The sequence below is a fragment of the Schistocerca piceifrons genome, chromosome 4 (assembly GCF_021461385.2).
Source record: "Schistocerca piceifrons isolate TAMUIC-IGC-003096 chromosome 4, iqSchPice1.1, whole genome shotgun sequence".
Classification (NCBI taxonomy): Eukaryota; Metazoa; Arthropoda; class Insecta; order Orthoptera; family Acrididae; genus Schistocerca; species Schistocerca piceifrons.
Window position 1 is genome coordinate 64,180,296 of NC_060141.1, and position 21,536 is coordinate 64,201,831.

General features: G+C 45.9%; 1 protein-coding gene across 1 annotated transcript in view; it reads right to left on the bottom strand.

Moving 5' to 3' along the window:
- Positions 1 to 15,704, bottom strand: part of LOC124795599 (serine/arginine repetitive matrix protein 2-like) — a 148,339-nt gene extending 132,635 nt beyond the window's left edge. Inside the window, exon 1 of the mRNA XM_047259670.1 lies at positions 15,438 to 15,704. Coding sequence (XP_047115626.1) covers positions 15,438 to 15,689 — 252 coding nt within the window. The 5' untranslated portion in view covers positions 15,690 to 15,704. The remainder of the gene's footprint in view (positions 1 to 15,437) is intronic.
- Positions 15,705 to 21,536: the final 5,832 nt, after the last annotated feature.

Sequence of the window (21,536 nt, forward strand, 5' to 3'; positions counted from 1 at the left end):
GTTTGGAACACTCAATGAACTATAAAAAGGTGACTCCCTACAAAAAACATAACAGGAAAAAAAACTTCTGTTTTTTTGGTTCTCTCCCCCCCTCTTTCCATCTCTCTGCCTTCCCCCCCCCCTCTCTCTCTCTCTCTCTCTCTCTCTCTCTCACACACACACACACACACACACACACACATACACACACACACACACACACACACACACACATTCAAAATCAGCGCCATAACACACACAAGACGAAAGATGAACAAGTGAGCAACGACAATAACATGGCACATCTCGCTAAGTGTATTGCCAGAAGTGTCTGCTCAGATCACATTTCGCCACATTCTGTGTAAGTGCTTGTGAGGTGAAGTAGTGAGCGGAAATTTATGAAGAACTTAGTGAAAGCAAACCACTAAATTGTAGCTGATTGAGACACGAAACAGAACGGAAAATGTAAGTACAGAAACGTACATAACCTCTAACCTCGAAACAACTCTCCACAAATAGGCAATAATTTTCTTCATGGCTAGTTTGCAGATGACATGCTGTCAAAAAAACGACGAAAAAGGGCACTAAAAAGGATGTGTAATAATACAGTTCAATTAGCGATGTAATTTTAAGGTGAGTGTCCAAACAAAACGATGCAAACTGCAAATATTGTATTTCTTAAGCCTACAGTAGTTAAATTATTACAAATGTGATATTGTACTTTACAGAAAATAAAAATTTAACCCTCAGAAGATGACATATTGGTGTCAAAACATGTCTGGGGAAATGTAAAAATAAACTAATTGTGATTGCATAAGGCTGATTTCCAAAACAACCCAGTTTTCAAGTTCTTACTTTCACTAGCAGGCCGAGAACTTTCCAGACCATCCTGGCAGCTGGCTGGGTGAGGTGTTCATTGTTGCAACACTGCCGATAAGATGCACTTTATAGCTTCACCACACATTTCTTTTGCTGCGAAACACATCAGTACTCTGTAAGAATCTCTCGCCTGTATCGGTGGGACAAGCACAGTAAACTTACTTCGCGCAATACGGCAATGGAACGTAGGAATCGCACCGTCCGAAATTTTACCGTCGGCTACTTGTCTGGCCTCTGCGGTCGCACGGAATGAAGACACACTGCAGCCGCCTCTAAGGGTCAGCCATCACGTATCGGCGCAGGAGTCGCCGCGGAGCTGCCGGCCGCTTACCCTCTGCGTGGACGCCCGCTTGGCCGCGAGAGCCTTGTTGCACATCACGTGGTACGTGTCGCGCACTGGCGGGTTGCAGCCGCCGCTCCCGGCTTTTCTGTTCTTTGGGGGAGCGAAGTGGAGCGCGCGCCGCGGCCGAATGCCAAGTCGCCGGCTGGCAGCTCCCCGGCCTCTGTCCTGCCGTGACCTACGCCAATCGACCTGGACGGGGAACGGAATACCTCATGAGCCAAGTGCATTTCTCCTTTCCTCAAATCGGGGGAGAGAAGCCGTGAAATCTGGGGCTCTGTCCTCAGAGATGGCACCCAGTTGTGGTCTCACGTCGACGTGCCCGTTCCGCGCTGTCACTCTCTTTCAGCTCAGCGGTTTTCGAACTGTGCGTCGCGGCCCCCGGGGGCGTCGGGACGTCACAGTAGGGGCGTCGCGGTGCTTCCATAAACATAATTTGGTTTATTTGCTTTCTGAGTAAAGCAACAGCGTGAGCGCTAATAGTGATGTCCGGCGGTCTGGCATGTACGAGGTATCTCCAGAAAGTAAGTACCGTTTTGGAAAAGGACATACAAAAACATTTTTCAGGCCAAAATTTATTTCTGCAAGAAAGAGCATATCTTAAACCATTTTTCTACATAGTTGCCACCATTTTCCACATATTTGTTATAACGGGAAATCAACTTTTCTATGCCCTCTTCGCAGAAAGATGCCACCAGTGAGACATCGTTTTCTGCATCGTCATCGCTGTGAAAGCGCCTTCCTCCAAAATCACGCTTCGAGTTCGAACACAAGCGCTAGTGAGCTGAAATTGAAATTCATCGCAACAAATAGCTTAAATTTTGGCAAATTTTGTTCCCGTTGGGTTCCGAAAATGCATTTACGGATAGCCATAAAAAGAAGCGGCTTGGCAGTCATACGACATTTCTTACTCGATACAGTGTGTAATGTAGCAAGTTATTCCGTGTTATCATAGGTGCAGTAAAGTGAGGCCTCTGGTCCAGTAGCTGCAGGAGATTCGTTCGTTTCTTTGCTGTAGTACGAACGCAGCTGACGCACCTACATCAGATGCTGCCTGCCAGTAGAATGCTACGAATTTTTAAACTCCCTATGAATCTAAATAAGCTACGTAAGTTACTCTCCAGTTTTATTTTAACATCACACATTGCTTTTTGTTATTGTTAAAATGTTACTATTCAAATTTCATTTCGTTATTTGTCATAGTTCGAAGAAAATCACGAAAAATCATTCAGCTATTTCAGAATTGATCTAGTAATGCCAATAGACTAACTTTCAATATCATATGGAGCTATTATGTAAAGTTTAGCTCGTAAATTCAATTAACTAGAATCTTTAATTGTATAACATTTGTAATTTTTATTTGACGTAATACTGGAACCTTTTAAAATTAATATGCAGTTTTGTTTTGTTATGTGAGAGCACGGAAGTGACTGAGCGAGTGAACGAGGAACATGCGAATATTGGAAATGTTTTATTTTGTGAATATCTTTGTAGAATTCAAACTGTGGGAAACATTCTGGGGGAGAAACACGAGTCTTGTGACATATGTCTGAGTGAGCATGGTTTTGTAGAAGACAGCCAGAAAAGAAGTTAGAAACCGAATAAGTTTGTTATTTAATTTGGAATTATTTCATACTTTATTAAATCTAAATTGAAGTTTTGCTTACGTAAAATTACTTTCTAAACTGTTTTTGAATAAGAGAGCACTTTCCCGCAAGAACCATCTAGAAATGATGTTCTGATTGGTTATTCATATCAACATCCAATCAGAATTGAGAGCTTCTCGCTCGGAGAGAAGGGTGCTGTCTGCACGAGGACACTGCCTATGGAAGTCGCTTCCCAACCGTTGTACCGAACACATCGTGTTGGATCACTCATCGCAAATAGTATTTAAAATGAACAATTAGATATGTAAATTAGGTTCGGTTATCGCTAACAGAAAGCGATTGGGAAGCATTTTAGTGAGAGTTTGGTAATGTTATGTACTTCCGTGTGAAAGATGTGTCAAGTATTCTGGTCGAATGTAGAAAATCCGCGTGGCGTGTTTCGCATTCGTGACGGAATAGTATGGCGAGCACTTCTGTAAAGGAAGACCACTGAATCGGCCGAATGTTTAACTCGGCGCAAAATTTTGGGACAATGACTGTTAGATCGCGAATAATATGCGAGTCGAACTTGAAAAATTTCTGGCTGCCTTCGCGTGACTATGTGCAGCACATCTTCATAACAGTAAACTTGCAGACGCAGTATTAGTGCAGACGTAAATACGGACTTGATAGTCATTTATGAGTCTAAGTGGCAATAAGTAGTCAACAGAACTTTAATCATCTTGCTACAAGAAGCAAGAACCCGAACGCCCGATATATATTATGAACTTTCATGAACTGATTTTTAACTAGTTTTGCGGCTTTTATCTGGTAGGTGTTAGGTGATGATTTCTTTAACACTGCTTAACACCATCTAGATAGCACCTGCTACAACAGAGTGAAGGGACAACGGGCACACAGGAAGCGTATCGAGGTAGGTGCACTGAACTGTATGAATGCGATTACAGTACGAAGAGAATCGAAACCCGCCGCCGCAAGTGATGAGGGAGATCAGGCACTCGCGATTCCTCTCCTCCTCCCCCCCCCCCCCCCCCGCCTCCGCAATCAAAACAGAAAAGATGAATTCAAAACAACGTTGTCAGCACAAAAAGAAAACAAGTGCACGGTGTTCTCTGCTAGACAAGGGATACCAAATGGCTCAAATGGCTCTGATGAGCACTATGAGACTTAACTTCCGAGGTCATCAGACCCCTAGAACTTAGAACTACTTAAACCTAACTAACCTAAGGAGATCACACACATCCATGCCCGAGGCAGGATTCGAACCTGCGACCGTAGCAGCAGCGCGGCTCCGGACTGAAGCGTCTAGAACCGCTCGGCCACAACGGCCGGCGCCTCGTAAGTGTCGTTACTGTGGCAGCGTAGTAGATGGCAGTCGAATCGTACAACGTGACTCATCTGCTTTTATTGAGTAACAATCAGTTTGAATTTTAGTTCTGTCGGATGCAGATCGTTTTTAATTTTTGTTCGTTTTCTGTATTCAGTTTTGTCGAATGCAGATCGTTTTTAATTGTTGTTCGTCTTCTGTATTCGTGTTTCTCTGTCAGCACGGACAAAATTTATATGTAAGTACAAAACGTGATACTTCAAATGCATCACGTAGTTCCGAAGACATCTTCTTCCTCTTCCTCCTTGCTTTGTTCCGGGGTTGTCTACGGGGTCTGCGTAAATTGGGTTGAAGGAACGTTGTTGACAATGGGTAGTCGGATGGTCTTCTAGCGTCCTGGCGTAGATGATACGTTCTGACACACGCCGATACACAGAGCCTGCCTCTATTACGGTTTAGTCTTCTGGACGACTCTTCATTAAGTGCTACCACTGCATGCAGACTTTGTTTCCATTCTTCGTATAGTCCGGTGAGCAGGTTTTACAAGATTTTTGGGGAAACTGATTTGACATGCAACTGTGGCTCTGGTTCATTCAACAAACACTCTATGGTGCTCTGCTCAGAGCACGCTAATAAATTCATCTGATTTGGGGAAAACTGATTTGACATGCAACTGTAGGTATGGTTCATTCAACAGACATTCTATGGTGCTCTGCTCAGGGCACGCTAATAAATTCATCTGATTTGGGGAAAACTGATTTGACATGCAACTGTAGGTCTGGTTCATTCAACAGACATTCTATGGTGCTCTGCTCAGGGCACGCTAATAAATTCATCTGATTTGTGGAAAACTGATTTGACATGCAACTGTAGCTCTGCTTCATTCAACAGACATTCTATGGCGCTCTGCTCAGTGCCATGAACACTCCGCGCTAATAAATTCATCTGATTATCTTACAAGCACGACGCAGTCGCTCTTGACTTGTCCATAGTATCTTTCATTACGCCTATAAAGGACAGACTGCAAAACATTGATACATGTTGAGAATCACGCTGGACTCCAAAACGCTTTCATAGACACTTGAATTTTCATTTTTCCGTCTGCTGAAACTACTGGTTTGAGTCTGGTACTAGAAAAAATGATTAACGTGACGTAATGTGTACCATGAAACGAAATGAAACTCGCACGAACCCACAGCCAAGTAAAGAGAAGAAACTGGGGAAGGATCAAGCATGAGGTGCCGCAAGGTTCGGTCTTGGGTCCTCTGCTGTTCTTAATATATATTAATGACTTGCCATTCTATATTCACGAAGATGCAAAGCTGGTACTTTTTGCTGATGATACAAGTATAGCTATCACACACAACAGACAAGAATTAACTGGAGGAATTGTAAACGATGTTTTTCAGAAAATCATTAAGTGGTTCTTTGCAAATGGGCTCTCATTAAACTTTGACAAAACACAGTACATACAGTTCCACACAGTAAGTGGAATGACACCATTAATAAATATAGACTTTGATCAGGAATCGGTAGCTAAGGTAGAATATTCAAGATTTCTAGGTGTATGCATTGAAGAGGGGTTGGACTGGAAAAAACACACTGAAGATCTGCTGAAACGTTTGTGTTCAGCTACTTATGCTATTAGGGTCATTGCAGATTTTGGCGATATACATCTCAGTAAATTAGCTTACCACGCCTATTTTCATTCTCTGCTTTCGTTTGGCATCATATTCTGGGGTAACTCATCATTGAGTAAAAGAGTGTTCATAGGACAAACGCGTGTAATCAGAATAATTGCTGGAGCTCATCCAAGATCATCCTGCAGACACTTATTTAAAGAGCTAGGGATCTTCACTGTAGCCTCACTATATATATATATATATATATATATATATATATATATATATATATATATATATTCACGTATGAAATTTGTTGCCGGCCGCGGTGGTCTAACGGTTAAGGCGCATATATATATATATTCACGTATGAAATTTGTTGCCGGCCGCGGTGGTCTAACGGTTAAGGCGCTCAGTCCGGAACCGCGCGACTGCTACGGTCGCAGGTTCGAATCCTGCCTCGGGCATGGATGTGTGTGATGTCCTTAGGTTAGTTAGGTTTAATTAGTTCTAAGTTCTAGGGGACTGATGACCATAGATGTTAAGTCCCATAGTGCTCAGAGCCATTTGAACCATTTTTTTTGAAATTTGTTATTTACAATCTGAACGAATTCAAAAGTAGTAGCAGTGTACATGGCTACAACACTAGGAGAAAGGATGATCTTCACTACTCAAGGTTAAATCTAACTTTGGCTCAGAAGGGGGTAAATAATGCTGCTACTAAAGTCTCTGGCCACTTACCTAATAGCATCAAAAGTCTGACAGATAGCCATATAGCATTTAAAAGGAAATTAAAAGAATTTCTTAATGGCAACTCCTTCTACTCCCAGCCCCCACCAAAAACAAAAAACAAAAATTAAAAATATTAAGTGTCATGTAATATTTTGTGTAATGTAATATCTTGTATAGACACCTTTTATTAACCTGACACGTTCCACATAATTACGAAGTGTCGTATTCATGATCTATGGAACAAGTACTAATCTAATCTGGTCTAATCTAAACCCGATGAAAGCACACATTTTTTCTGTCCTACACACATAAAGGGTTTGATAGCTGTCTCCGAAAGACTTCGAGTCCAGTCAATCCTCTGCCACGCTTTCAGACCTACGCAGGTGCCCTATATTTAATGTACTCGCTAGTCTCCACCTGCTACGTGTCCCGGCACTACTGGAATACTCATCAGTCCATGCGGGTTGCCGCGGCAGTACTTGTAACAGGCAGTTCTTACACTGCAGAGACCGCCCCTGGTAGTTGAGTGGTCAGCGCGACGGAATGTCACACCTAACGGCCCGGGTTCGATTCCCGGCTGGGTCGGAGATTTTCTCCGCTCATTGACTGGGTGTTGTGTTGTCCTTATCATCATCATTTCATCCCCATCAACACCCAAGTCGCCGAACTGGCGTCAACTCGAAAGACTTGCACCAGGTGAACGGTCTACCCGACGGGAGGCCCTAGCCACACGGCATTTCCATTTACACAGCAGAGACGAAACGCTGCGTCCACGGCCCACCGCCACACTTATTGGCGCCTTCTGGCGTCGCTGGAACGTGACGCAGAACGGAAAACGTGTAAGCAAAGCAGAAGCGAATTGGGAGTCACTCTAGCGACGATACGGGCCGCGACAGTGACACAGGGCATTTTGTTGTCAGGCGCCTGGAACCCGAGGAAACGGCACACACGATCTGCTTCTGGCGAGCTACTGTCTTGAGCATCCGTGGAAATTGGCCGTAGGGCGGCGGAACTGCGAGCAGCGACGAGGTGTTGGACGTCCGCCCCCCGTCACAGAGCGTAGGGGTGGAGGTCGCGGTTTCCACACTCTATAGAGCAGGGCTGACGACAGGGTACGGCGCTGGTTCAGCGAACGTTGATGAACATGGGGCTCAGCAGCAGACATCCCCTGCGTATTCCCACGTTGACCCAGCCACGCCGTGAGTTATGACTGCAGCGGACACTGAGTCATCGACATTGGAAAGTGGATCGATGTAGATGTGTCGACCGGTCCGCGGAATCACGTTTCTTGTTACACCTGGTCGATAGTCGTGCCAGGAAACGTCGCCATCAGGGCGAACCGCTGCTCGAAACGTCCACCGCTATTCGAGCGCAGGCTGTTGGGAGCAGTGTTACGCCGTGGGAAACATTCACCTGGGCTTTCATGGGATCCGTGGCAGTAATCGCAGCGTACCATCTGAATCCCTTCACGCTCGATATCTTCCCAGTGGGGATGCTACCTTCCAACTTGATAACTGCCCGTGTCACAAGGCACATAGCGTCGTGCTACAGTGGTTTGAGGAAGATGGCTTGCACGCACGTTGATGACTTGGCCCCCTACTCGCCTGGTCTGAACCCGATGAAACAAATGACGGACGCTATCGGGCGCCAGCAAACCATCGGCCCGCAATTTTTTGGAACTGCGTCACCTGTACATATACCTGCGGGCCACATACCTCCGTAAACCTAGCAAGCAACGCGCGAACACATAACACGAAGAGTAGCTGGTGTACTGGAGTGGATAGCCGTTCGGAGTAGCCGCGCCGTGTCACTGACTGCGCGGCCCCTCCCGCATGGGGTTCGAGTCCTCCCTCGGGAATGGGTGTGTGTGTTGTTCTTAGCATAGGTTAGTTTAAGTTACTTTAAGTGGTGTGTAAGCCTAGGGACCGTTGACCTCTGCAGTTAGGGCCATTAACTCACAAACATTTAAAAATTTAGTGGGGCGGATAGACACGTCTGTCAAGCATGTGGTCGTAATGTTTTGCCTCATTGGTGTATAATACCACTGTACTAACAAACATACTAACAAAGATGAACATCAACAAAAGCAAAACGAGGATAATGGAATGTAGTCGAATTAAGTCGGGTGATGCTGAGGGAATTAGATTAGGAAATGACACACTTTACGTAGTAAAGGAGTTTTGCTATTTGAGGAGCAAAATAACTGATGATGGTCGAAGCAGAGAGGATATAAAATGTAGACTGGCAATGGCAGGGAAAGCGTTTCTGAAGAAGAGAAATTTGTTAACATCGAGTATAGATTTAAGTGTCAGGAAGTCGTTTCTGCCCACATCTCGTGGTCGTGCGGTAGCGTTCTCGCTCCCACGCCCGGGTTCCCGGGTTCGATTCCCGGCGGGGTCAGGGATTTTCTCTGCCTCGTGATGGCTTGGTGTTGTGTGATGTCCTTAGGTTAGTTAGGTTTAACTAGTTCTAAGTTCTAGGGGACTGATGACCATAGATGTTAAGTCCCATAGTGCTCAGAACCATTTTTTTTGAAGTCGTTTCTGAATGTATTTGTATGGAGTGTAGCCATGTATGGAAGTGAAACGTGGACGATAAATAGTTTGGACAAAAAGAGAATAGAAGCTTTCGAAATGTGGTGCTACAGAAGAATGCTGAAGATCAGATGGGTAGATCACATAACTAATGAGGAGGTATTGAATAGAATTGGGGAGGAGTTTGTGGCACAACTTGACAAGAAGAAGGGACCGGTTGGTAGGACATGTTCTGAGGCATCAAGGGATCACAAATTCAGCATTGGAGGGCAGCGTTGAGGGTAAAAACGTAGAGGGAGACAAGAGATGAATACACTAAGCAGATTCAGAAGGATGTAGGTTGCAATAAGTACTGGGAGATGATGAAGCTTGCACAGGATAGAATAGCATGGAGAGCTGCATCAAACCAGTCTCAGGACTGAAGACCACAACAACAACCACAGCAACAACAACAACAAACAAATACGTACAGATAAAACTAAAATTGAAAAAGTAACACATGGCACAGGCAAGAGGCGTTACGAAGTTGAACAGCTGTGTCAATTGAGGACCATCGTTCTGGATCTTTTGCAGAGTCATGCAAATCTTCAGAAGGAACTTACTCCCTAATTTCTGCCGTAAGTGGAAGTGTTCGTGTTGCCCGGCCTGTCGACGGTTACACATTTCTTAGTACCGTTCCTCAGTTTCAAACAAATATTGCAGGTATGGGTAACGATCTCTGCTGATTGAGATGCACCATGTCCTGGCTTTTGTCAAAGTATTTCAGTTTTAACGTTCCCCTGACGTAACAGAATATAGCATGAATTCTTCATCGTTTTGTAGCTCCGTCCACTCAAGTTCCCACTCGTTTGCTTTCCTGTGTTTTAAGTTGCTCTTCCCGTGACTCCGCAAACTGTAATTTTATGAAACCTGTATACGTCTGGTCGACGAATCCATTACGACGCCGCCATGCTTTTGCAGCCTTCTATCGAATGGCCACACTTGGAGTGTCAGAAACAGCATCAGAAATGTAGTTTTGAAACTTCCGGAGACTCACAACAATACATTTCATTGCACTCGTCTCAGGATGGGCCTGTAGTTTTTCAGCGACAATCGGTATGGTAATTCACTCGCTCCACTTACGCACACACACACACACACACACACACACACACACACACACACACACACTGCCTTCTACTCATTAATAATACGTGCAAACAAACAAATACGTATCGATGATATTTAAATACAGAATAACACATATCACTGGCAAAAGGTCACGCAAGTAAGTCACGGAGATTTTTCAAACTCTGCTTGTAGTTGTGTCCACTGACAACCATAACTTTCGGTGAATTAGCAAGTTATACAAATCTTCTAAAAGAATTTGCTGCCTGACATATATCATACGGGACAAACTAATATTACGTGCCCTGGAATCCCAGCCTGTAGTCAGTCACGTATTACGCAATGCTATGTAGTAATTTCGAATTAAGACTTAGATACAATCTTTGAAACTGTAAAGGTAACAGAGATAAAACACAGACGGCCAAATGTTATCTACATTTTATCCAGGGTCCTATTACAGAAGACATGAAAGCCAGGGAATACTTGAGGATCGAGTGAGATACACTCGTAGCGTAACCCCGATGTTATTAAACATGTATGCTGAGAAAGCACTAAAGGAAAGGAAAGAAAAATTTGCAAACAGAATTAAAGTTCAGGGAGAAGGAATAAAAACATTGCGGTTTGCGACTAAAACTAAGATTCTCCTAGAGACGGCAAAGGACTCGGAAGATCAGTTGGACGGAATGGACAGTGTCTTGGAAAGAGGATATAAGCAAGCAAGACAAGAATAGTGGAATGTAGTCGAATTGTATCAGCCGATGCCGAGCGAATTAGATCAGGGAACGAGACACGGAAAGTAGTAGATGAGTTTTGCTATTTGGGGAGTAAAAAACTGATGACGGCCGATGTGGAAAGGATATAAAATGCACACTGGCAGTAGCAAGGGAAGCACTTCTAAAACAAAGGAATTTGTTAACATCAAATACAAATTCAGTGTTGCGAGTCTTTTATGAAGGTGTAGTCTCGTACGGAAGTGAAACGTGGACGATAAACAGTTCAGACGAGAAGAGAATAGAAGTTCCATTTATGGATGTCCATGTTATTGCATGGACGAGGGACTTCAACTCATCTGCATCTACATGGATACTCCGCAAATCACATTTAAGAGCCTGGCAGAGGATTCATCGAACCACCTTCACAATTTTCTATTATTCCAATCTCGTATAGCGCGCGGAAACAATGAACACCTATATCTTTCCGTACGAGCTCTGATTTCCCTTATTTTATCGTGGTGATCGCTCCGCCCTATGTAGGTCGGTGTCAACAAAATATTTTCGCATTGAGAGGAGAAAGTTGGTGATTGGAATTTCTTGAGAAGATTCCGTCGCAACGAAATACGCCTTTTTTTAATGATGTCCAGCCCAAATCCTGTGTCATTTCTGTGACACTCTCTCCCATATTTCGCGATAATACAAAACGTGCTGCCCTTCTTTCAACTTTTTCCATGTACTCTGTCAGTCCTATCTGGTAAGGATCTCACACCGCGCAGCAGTACTGTAAAAGAGGACGGACAAGCGTAGTGTAGGCAGTCTCCTTACTAGGTCTGTTACATTTCCTAAGTGTCCTGCCAATAAAACGCAGTCTTTGGTTAGCCTTCCCCACAACAATTTCTACGTGTTCCTCCCAATTTAAGTTGTTCGTAATTGTAATACCTAGGTATTTAATTGAATTTACGGCTTTTAGATTAGACTGATTTATCGTGTAACCGAAGTTTAACGAGTTCCTTCTAGCACTCATGTGGATGATCTCACACTTGTCATTATTAAGGGTCAACTACCATTTTTCACACCATTCAGATATTTCTTCTAAATCGTTTTGCAGTTTGTTTTGATCTTCTAATGACTTTATTAGTGGATAAACGGCAGCGTCATCTGCAAACAACGTAAGACGGCTGCTCAGATTGTCTCCCAAATCGTTTATATAGATAAGGAACAGCAAAGAGCCTATAACACTACCTTGGGGAACGCCAGGAATGACTTCTGTTTTACTCGATGACTTTCCGTCAATTACTACGAACTGTGACCTCTCTGACAGGAATCTAATAATATATAATATAATAATACATAATATATAAGAGAGAAAGTGTCACCAAAGCTGTATCTTGACAATGTCTTCGTTCTATCACACGAATGGTTTCGGCGGCACATTACCGCCATCCTCAGGCCCCTCCACTGCCAAAGGAGTGATTCTCGGCGCAGTGGAGTATAGACTCTTGATGAAAGCTTGCCCATGCATGCTAGTAACAAGGATTCCACAGTAAACGCGTCAAGAAAATACTCATTTGGCAGTGGTGGGGCCCGAGGATGGCGGTAGTGTGCCGCCGAAAATAGTCCTGAGAAAGAATAAAGACATTCTCCACATACAGCTGTGGTGGTACTTTTTCTCATAGAGAACAGAAGCTTTTGAAATGTGATGTCACAGAAGAATACTGAAGATTAGGTTGGTAGGTCGAGTAGCTAATGGGGAGGTACTGAAAAAAATTGGGGACAAAAGAAGTTTATGTGCAGCCGACTAAAAGAAGGGACCGGTTGCTAGGGTACATCCTGAAGTATCGACGAATCGTCCGTTCGGTAGTGGACGAAAGTAAGAGGTGGCGAGGACAGGGGGCGGGGGGGCTAACTCTTGTAGAGGAAGACCAAGACACAAGTATGTTGTGTGATTCTTCAATTTCTCCAGGCGTATTTCAAGACGGAAATAAATCTCAGGTGAACAGCCTGGTGTGAGTGTGCATAGGACACAATATTTCGGCAATCGACCACGTTGCCATCATGAGGTTCGCTGATGTACTGAACGGGGGGTCGGCGCCATGTATATGGCTCTACATCCCACACCTGCAGCACCAGCGGAAACTGAGGATGAACCTCAGGAGGAGGTGGCCTTGGTGATTATTCCGTTTTATGGGGCCTTATCCGGAAAAATTGGACGCATTTTACGCAAACAGCAAGTGAAAACCATCTTCCGTTCTCCAAGCAAAACCAAGAACCTTCTTGGTAGTGTCAGGGACAACCTTGGTCTACGTAAATCAGGGGTTTATCAGATACCTTGCCAATGCGGTAGTTTCTACATAGGGCAGACCATTCGTACCATTGAGGACCGATGCCGAGAACATAAACGGCACACTAGACTGCAACAGCCCAATAAGTCGGCAATCGACGAGCATTGCCTGTCGGAACTCCACAGCATGGAATACGACCAAACCAAAGTCCTGACACAGACTTCCAAATACTGGGACTGGGTCATCAAAGAAGCCATGGAGATGAAAGTAAGGGAACCACAACTAAATCGTGACAGCAGTTATATCCTTAGCAAGGCGTGGGAACCCGCGATCACCCGGATTAAGAAGAAAAGGGATATTTCCCAGAGTGTACCGACTTCAGGGGAGGAAGGAAGAATAACGAGAGCGATGCCGGTAGACCCTTCTGAAGGAGAAGGCCTAGGACGCAGCGGCCAGACGGCAGGAGAACGGACGCTGTACCTGGACCGCACCGACTCATAGGAAGCGCCTGAGGGAGGAGCGGGAGGAGGATTGTCCTATACAGGGTCTTACAAAAAGGTACGGCCAAACTTTCAGGAAACATTCCTCACACACAAAGAAAGAAAATATGTTATGTGGACATGTGTCCGGAAACGCTTACTTTCTATGTAAGAGCTCATTTTATTACTTCTCTTCAAATCACATTAATCATGGAATGGAAACACACAGCAACAGAACGTACCAGCGTGACTTCAAACACTTTGTTACAGGAAATGTTCAAAATGTCCTCCTTTAGCGAGGATACACGCATCCACCCTCCGTCGCATCGAATCCCTGATGAGCTGATGCAGGCCTGGAGAATGGCGTGTTGTATCACAGCCGTCCACAATACGAGCACGAAGAGTCTCTACATTTGGTACCGGGGTTGCGTCGACAAGAGCTTTCAAATGCCCCCATAAATGAAAGTCAAGAGGATTGAGGTCAGGAGAGCGTGGATGCCATGGAATTGGTCCGCCTCTACCAATCCATCGGCCACCGAGTCTGTTGTTGAGAAGCGTACGAACACTTCGACCGAAATATGCAGCAGCTCCATCGTGCATGAACCACATGTTGTGTTGTACTTGTAAAGGCACATGTTCTAGCAGCACAGGTAGAGTATCCCGTATGAAATCATGATAACGTGCTCCATTGAGCGTAGGTGGAAGAACATGGGGCCGAATCAAGACATCACCAACAATGCCTGCCCAAACCACAGAAAATCTGTGTTGATGACGTGATTGCACAATTGCGTGCGGATTCTCGTCAGCCCACACATGTTGATTGTGAAATTTTACAATTTGATCACGTTGGAATGAAGCCTCATCCGTAAAGAGAACATTTGCACTGCAATGAGGATTGACACATTGTTGGATGAACCATTCGCAGAAGTGTACCCGTGGAGGCCAATCAGCTGCTGATAGTGCCTGCACACGCTGTACATGGTACAGAAACGACTGGTTCTCCCGTAGCACTCTCCACACAGTGACGTGGTCAACGTTACCTTGTACAGCAGCAACTTCTCTGACGCTGACATTAGGGTTATGGTCAACTGCACGAAGAATTGCCTCGTCCATTGCAGGTGTCCTCGTCGTTCTAGGTCTTCCCCAGTCGCGAGTCATAGGCTGGAATGTTCCGTGCTCCCTAAGACGCCGATCAATTGCTTCGAACGTCTTCCTGTCGGGACACCTTCGTTCTGGAAATCTGTCTCGATACAAACGTACCCCGCCACGGCTATTGCCCCGTGCTAATCCATACATCAAATGGGCATCTGCCAACTCCGCATTTGTAAACATTGCACTGACTGCAAAACCACGTTCGTGATGAACACTAACCTGTTGATGCTACGTACTGATGTGGTTGATGCTAGCACTGTAGGGCAATGAGTCTCATGTCAACACAAGCACCGAAGTCAACATTACCTTCCTTCAATTGGGCCAACTGGCGGTGAATCGAGGAAGTACAGTACATACTGACGAAACTAAAATGAGCTCTAACATGGAAATTAAGCGTTTCCGGACACATGTCCACGTCACATCTTTTCTTTATTTGTGTGTGAGGAGAGTTTCCTGAAAGTTTGGCCGTACCTTTTTGTAACACGCTGTATATACATGGCGCCGGCCCACCGCCGTTCAGTACATCAGCGCACCTGATGATGGCAACGTGGTCGATTGCCGAAATATTGTGCCTATGCACACTCATACCAGGCTGTTCACCCGGGATTTATTTCGTGACAAGAATGTTGAGATGAAGGTCCGCTGGCGAGGCCAGAGTACAGGAGAAGAGAAGAGACTGCCTACCTGGTCTCGGCGGCCGCTGATGGTGCCCCCGCCGCTGAGGATGGCGCCGTTGTCGGTGAGCCTGAGGCGGCGGCCGGGCTCCCGCTCGGGCAGCACCTTGGCCACACCGGGCCCCAGCGCCGACAGCCCGGGCGGCCGGCCGCGGCCCTCGCGCGGGTACGAGTTGGCCCACGACTGCTGCGGCGCCGGCGGCTGCTGCTGCCGCGACAACTGCTGCTGCTGCTGCTGCCACTGCGACGACGAGTTGCCCATCGCGGCGCAGCTCGCTCATTCCTGCAACAGCCACAGTGCTTGTCAGCCCATCCACAGGGGCTCTCCAGCCAAACTTCCTTGTACCCATTTCAGGACGTTTACACTTCCTGTAAAAAAAAAAAAAAAAAAAAAAATACTGCGAAGCACCAGAACAAGAGATCGGATGTCAATGAACCTTTTCCTATAGGTACACACCATTCGCAGGTATCTAAATACACTACTGGCCATTAAAATTGCTACACCACGAAGATGACGTGCTACAGACGCGAAATTTAACCGACAGGAAGAAGATGCTGCGATATCGAAATCATTAACTTTTCAGAGCATTCACACAAGGTTGGCACCGGTGGCGACACCTACAACGTGCTGACATGAGGAAAGTTTCCAACCCATTTCTCATACAAAAACAGCAGTTGACCGGCGTTGCCTAGTCAAACGTTGTTGTGATGGCTCGTGTAACCAGGAGAAATGCGTACCATCACGTTTCCGACTTTGATAAAGGTCGGCTTGTACCATATGGCGATTGCGGTTTATCGTATCACGACATTCCTGCTCGCATTGGTCGAGATCCAATGACTATTAGCAGAATATGGCATCGGTGCGTTCAGGAGGATAATACGGAACGCCCTGCTGGATCCCAACGGCCTCGTATCACTAGCAGTCGAGATGACAGGCATATTATCCGCACGGCTGTAACGGATCGTGCAGCCACGTCTCGATCCCTGAGTCAATAGATGGGGACGTTTGCAAGACAACAACCATCTGCACCAACAGTTCTACGACGTTTATAGCAGCATGGACTATCAGCTCGGAGACTATGGCTGCCATTACCTTTGACGCTCCATCACAGACAGGAGCGCCTGCGATGGTGTACTCGACGACGAACCTAGGTGCACGAATGGCAAAACGTCATTTTTTCGGATGAAACCAGGTTCTGTTTACAGCATTATGACGGTCGCATCCGTGATTGGCTTCATCGCCGTGAACGCACATTGGAAGCGTATATTCGTCATCGCCATACTGGCGTATCACCCGGCGTGATGGTATGGGGTGCCATTGGTTACACGTCTCGGTCACCTCTTGTTCCCACTGACGGCACTTTGAACAGTGGACGTTACATTTCAGATGTGTTATGACCCGTGGCTCTACCCTTCATTCGATCCCTGTGGAAGCCTACATTTCAGCAGGATAATGCACGACCGCATGTTGCAGGTCCTGTACTGGCCTTTCTGGATACAGAAAATGTTCGACTGCTGATCTGGCCAGCACATTCTCCAGATCTCTCACCAATTGAAAACGTCTGGTCGATGGTGGCCGAGCAACTGGCTCGTCACAATACGCCAGTCACTACTCTTGATGAACTCTGGTTTCGCGTTGAAGCTCCATGGGCAGCTGTACCTGTACACGCCATCCAAGCTCTGTTTGACTCAATGCTCAGGCGTGTCAAGACCGTTATTACGGCCAGAGGTGGTTGTTCTGGGTACTGATATCTCAGGATCTATGCACCCAAATCGCGTGAAAATGTATAATATATTTGTCCAATGAATACCCGTTTATCATCTGCATTTCTTCTTGCCGTAGCGATTTTAATGGCCAGCAGTGTAATTAGACTAGGAATTTTCTGCGACAAGTAGAACGGTCACCAGTGTGCATCAGTGTTGTTCGTGTTTAGTTTTGTTATCAGCCCTGAAATGCTTCAAATGGCTCTCAGCACTATGGGACTCAACATCTGAGGTCATCTATCCCCTAGAACTTAGAACTACCTAAACCTAACTAATCTAAGGACATCACACACATCCATGCCCGAAGCAGGATTCGAACCTGCGACCGTAGCGGTCACGCGGTTCCAGACCAAAGCGCCTAGAACCGTATGGCCACACTGGCCGGCTATCAGCCCTGATAAGACATATAAAGTGCGAGAGAAGAGTCAGATTTTTAGTGATCACTGTGAATGACCGAGAGTTGCCGCGTACACGTGTGAGGCAGCGTTGTCAGCATCTGACAGAGTTTAAAAGGGGGTTCATTATGCGTCTCCATTTGGCCAGCTGGTCGATTCGTGCAGTATCCAGATTTGTGGGGCATTCGTAGGTGACAGTGGCTCAAATGTTGGACTGTACGAGAATATTCAGAGTAGACATGCTCGTCGCCAAGGTTCCAGTAGACCACGTGTGACCACCAAAAGGGAGAACGCCGTACCGTGCACCAAGCGCACGGTACCCCATTTACGTCTGCACCTGACATCCGACGACGAGTAAGGACTCGCTGCAACTCTTTCTCATCGCGCACCACTGGTCAGAGAGTAACGGCAACCGTATTCTACATCTATATCTACATCCACATCTACATTTATACTCCGCAAGCCACCCAACGGTGTGTGGCGGATGGCGCTTTACGTGCCACTGTCATTACCTCCCTTTCCTGTTCCAGTCGTGTACGGTTCGCGGGAAGAACGACTGCCGGAAGGCCTCCGTGCGCGCTCGAATCTCTATAAATTTACATTCGTGATCTCCTCGGGAGGTATAAGTAGAGGGAAGCAATATATTCGATACCTCATCCAGAAACGCACCCTCTCGAAACCTGGACAGCAAGCTACACCGCGATGCAGAGCGCCTCTCTTGCAGAGTCTGCCACTTGAGTTTGCTAAACATCTCCGTAACGCTATCACGGTTACCAAATAACCCTGTGACGAAACGCGCCGCTCTTCTTTGGATCTTCTCTATCTCCTCCGTCAACCCGACCTGGTACGGTCCCAAACTGACGAGCAATAGTCAAGTATAGGTCGAACGAGTGTTTTGTAAGCCACCTCCTTTGTTGATGGACTACATTTTCTAAGCACTCTCCCAATGAATCTCAACCTGGTACCCGCCTTACGAACAATTAATTTTATATGATCATTCCACTTCAAATCGTTCCGCACGCATACTCCCAGACATTTTACAGAAGTAACTGCTGCCAGTGTTTGTTCCCCTATCACATAATCATACAGTAAAGGATCCTTCTTTCTATGTATTCGCAATATATTACATTTGTCTATGTTAAAGGTCAGTTGCCACTCCCTGCACCAAGTGCCAATCCGCTGCAGATCTTCCTGCATTTCGCTGCAATTTTCTAATACTGCAACTTCTCTGTATACTACAGCATCATCCGCGAAAAGCCGCATGGAACTTCCGACACTATCTACTAGGTCATTTATATATATTGTGAAAAGCAACGGTCCCATAACACTCCCCTGTGGCACGCCAGAGGTTACTTTAACGTCTGTAGACGTCTCTCCATTGATAACAACATGCTGTGTTCTGTTTGCCAAAAAACTCTTCAATCCAGCCACGCAGCTGGTGTGATTGCTTGGGCTATTACTTTGTTTATCATGCTCTGGCACCGTAGACTGCAATGGCGCTTCATAGGCTAGACAGTCTTCTGGTTTTGTGATGGCGCAGCGAGAGTCAGACAGTGTTAGCACATTTGTGAATCCGCCCGACTCATGTTCGTCGCATCGGTGCACTGCTGCTGCCAGTGGAAATCAGTGTTGCCAGATAGAGGTAGGTTCCCCGCGGCATCGAATATGTGGCAATCTTGAAGACTAGCGAGAATTTTCAATGAGACACTGAACATTTTATACTAATTTCGCGTTTAAGACACACCTGAATTCTGGGTGCAATATTTCGAAGAAAAAAGTGCGCCATAAGGTCCGTAAAATACGGTGAGGTCGGACGATTTTGCACGCCAGTCGAAGCGTGATTGGGTGCCTGCTTGTTTCTCAAACCAAGAACGTACCGGTGTCTATCAGCCCTGTGAGAAGACAATTACAATCTCTGGATGGGGGTATCCACAGCACACTCGTCTCTAAGCTGTAGAAGGGACAGCAACAGTTCGTCATCGAAAATGTAGAAATAAACATCCTTTTTTTTTCATTTTCAATCTGAGTGAGAAGCTCCAAGCCATTGTGGGATAAACACTCGCAAAGCATCAGAGAACCACTTCTGGTCTGAACTAACCCGTCATTGGTCCATAAGTACACTCGGCGTCCTGTATAATTGGAAAAAGGCATCATGGCGACGTCTCGGGCTGACTAGGTGCCTCCAGTCAACTGTTCAAATGTGTGTGAAATCTTATGGGACTTAACTGATAAGGTCATCAGTCCCTAAGCTTACACTCTACTTAGCCTAAATTATCCTAAGGACAAACACACACAGCCATGCCCGAGGGAGGACTCGAACCTCCGCCGGGACCAGCCGCACAGTCCATGATTGAAGCGCCTCAGACCGCTCGGCTAATCCCGCGCGGCTGCAGTCAACTGCCGTCCAGTTTCTGTGTTGTTTAGCTAGTCCATTAAGGAGCTGCAGTTTTACACGGTGAAGTAAGCATTGGGATTTTGCGAGACACCGGACTCCAAACGTCCATTGCGTGCAGTTCCGTTCGGAAACTGGTTAAGGAGACCTGCATTCACAAACAGCAGCAACTCCAGTCGGAATTCAAACCGACTGTCACTGACAAGGCATGACACTGGTCTCTGGCCTCTAGCGGTCAGCCGGCCGCGGTGGCCGAGCGGTTCTAGGCGCTTCAGACCGGAGCCGCACGACTACTACGGTCGCAGGTTCGAATCCTGCCTCGGGCATGGATGTGTGTGATGTCCTTAAGTTAGTTACGTTTAAGTAGTTCTACGTTCTAGGGGACTAATGACCTTAGAAGTTAAGTCCTATAGTGCTCAGAGCCTTTTGAACCATTTTTCTAGCGGTCAGGATCTTTTTACGAACGCTGTTGTCATGTCGCGTTTCGTGGCTGCAGTGGTACACTGTACCCATAGTGCTCAGAGCCATTTGAACCATTTTTCTAGCGGTCAGGATCTTTTTACGAATGCTGTTGCCATGTCGCATTTCGTGCCTGCGGTGGTACACTGTACGTTGCAGACATGTTGAGGTGTGGGTACTGTAAGACCTTCGGTACACACACCATCAGATTATTTGACTTGTCGCTCTAACGAAGTAGGTGAGTCTCAGCAATGCGTCTCGTGGTCTTATCGTGGCGTGTTTATCTTCTGCCGTTAGGTCAGACGATAGAAATGCCACCTTCACGCTTAGAGTAGCAGATTGACAGTGAGCAACTTTAAACAGAACTTGATTAATTTTCACACACATTTATTAAAATAATAATAAGCATAAACATTACTTAACGTGATTCTGGATGCTATTTACAATTGACAATCTGAAGTTCCTTTCGTCTTGGTATGTTAATCTTATTCTCACATATCTCTGATACTTGACAAAGTGTCTATACATTTATCTTCATGGCTATGTACAGGAATATGATAATCTTATTAGGCGCAGACTGAAACTTGACTACAGACTAATGCAGACTAATGCAGACTAATGCAGACTGGTACAGACAAATGCAGACTGACTAATCGGAGGTCTCTACACTCGTTATAATACCTCGCGTGTTCATGTATCATTGCGCGAGTGTGATCCGCGAGGAGAAAAGGTTCTACGTTAGCAGCAATCTCATTGGCTGCGTTACATATTAATATGCGGATCGGCGGAAGCAGAATTTGGTCCGTCTCTAAGACAGCGCCATCTCGTAGTGCGGAGACGGACGAGCGCTGCGCCTGCGCTGTTGTGCTTAGCGGGGCGCGCTCTAGTGGGAAAGTTGTGTACGCGATGACTATGCGGAACTATGTAGACAACACATGTAGACACCAACAAATATGGCAGCTTCTTTCACAGCGAGGTCACGTGCACTTACAAACTCAGTAGCTCCCATCTGTCACGTGTTAGCGTCGACCCTGTTACTGTACTGATTGCATACACATGACTGATGTACACGGCTCGACTTAAACGACTGTTGGGGGAG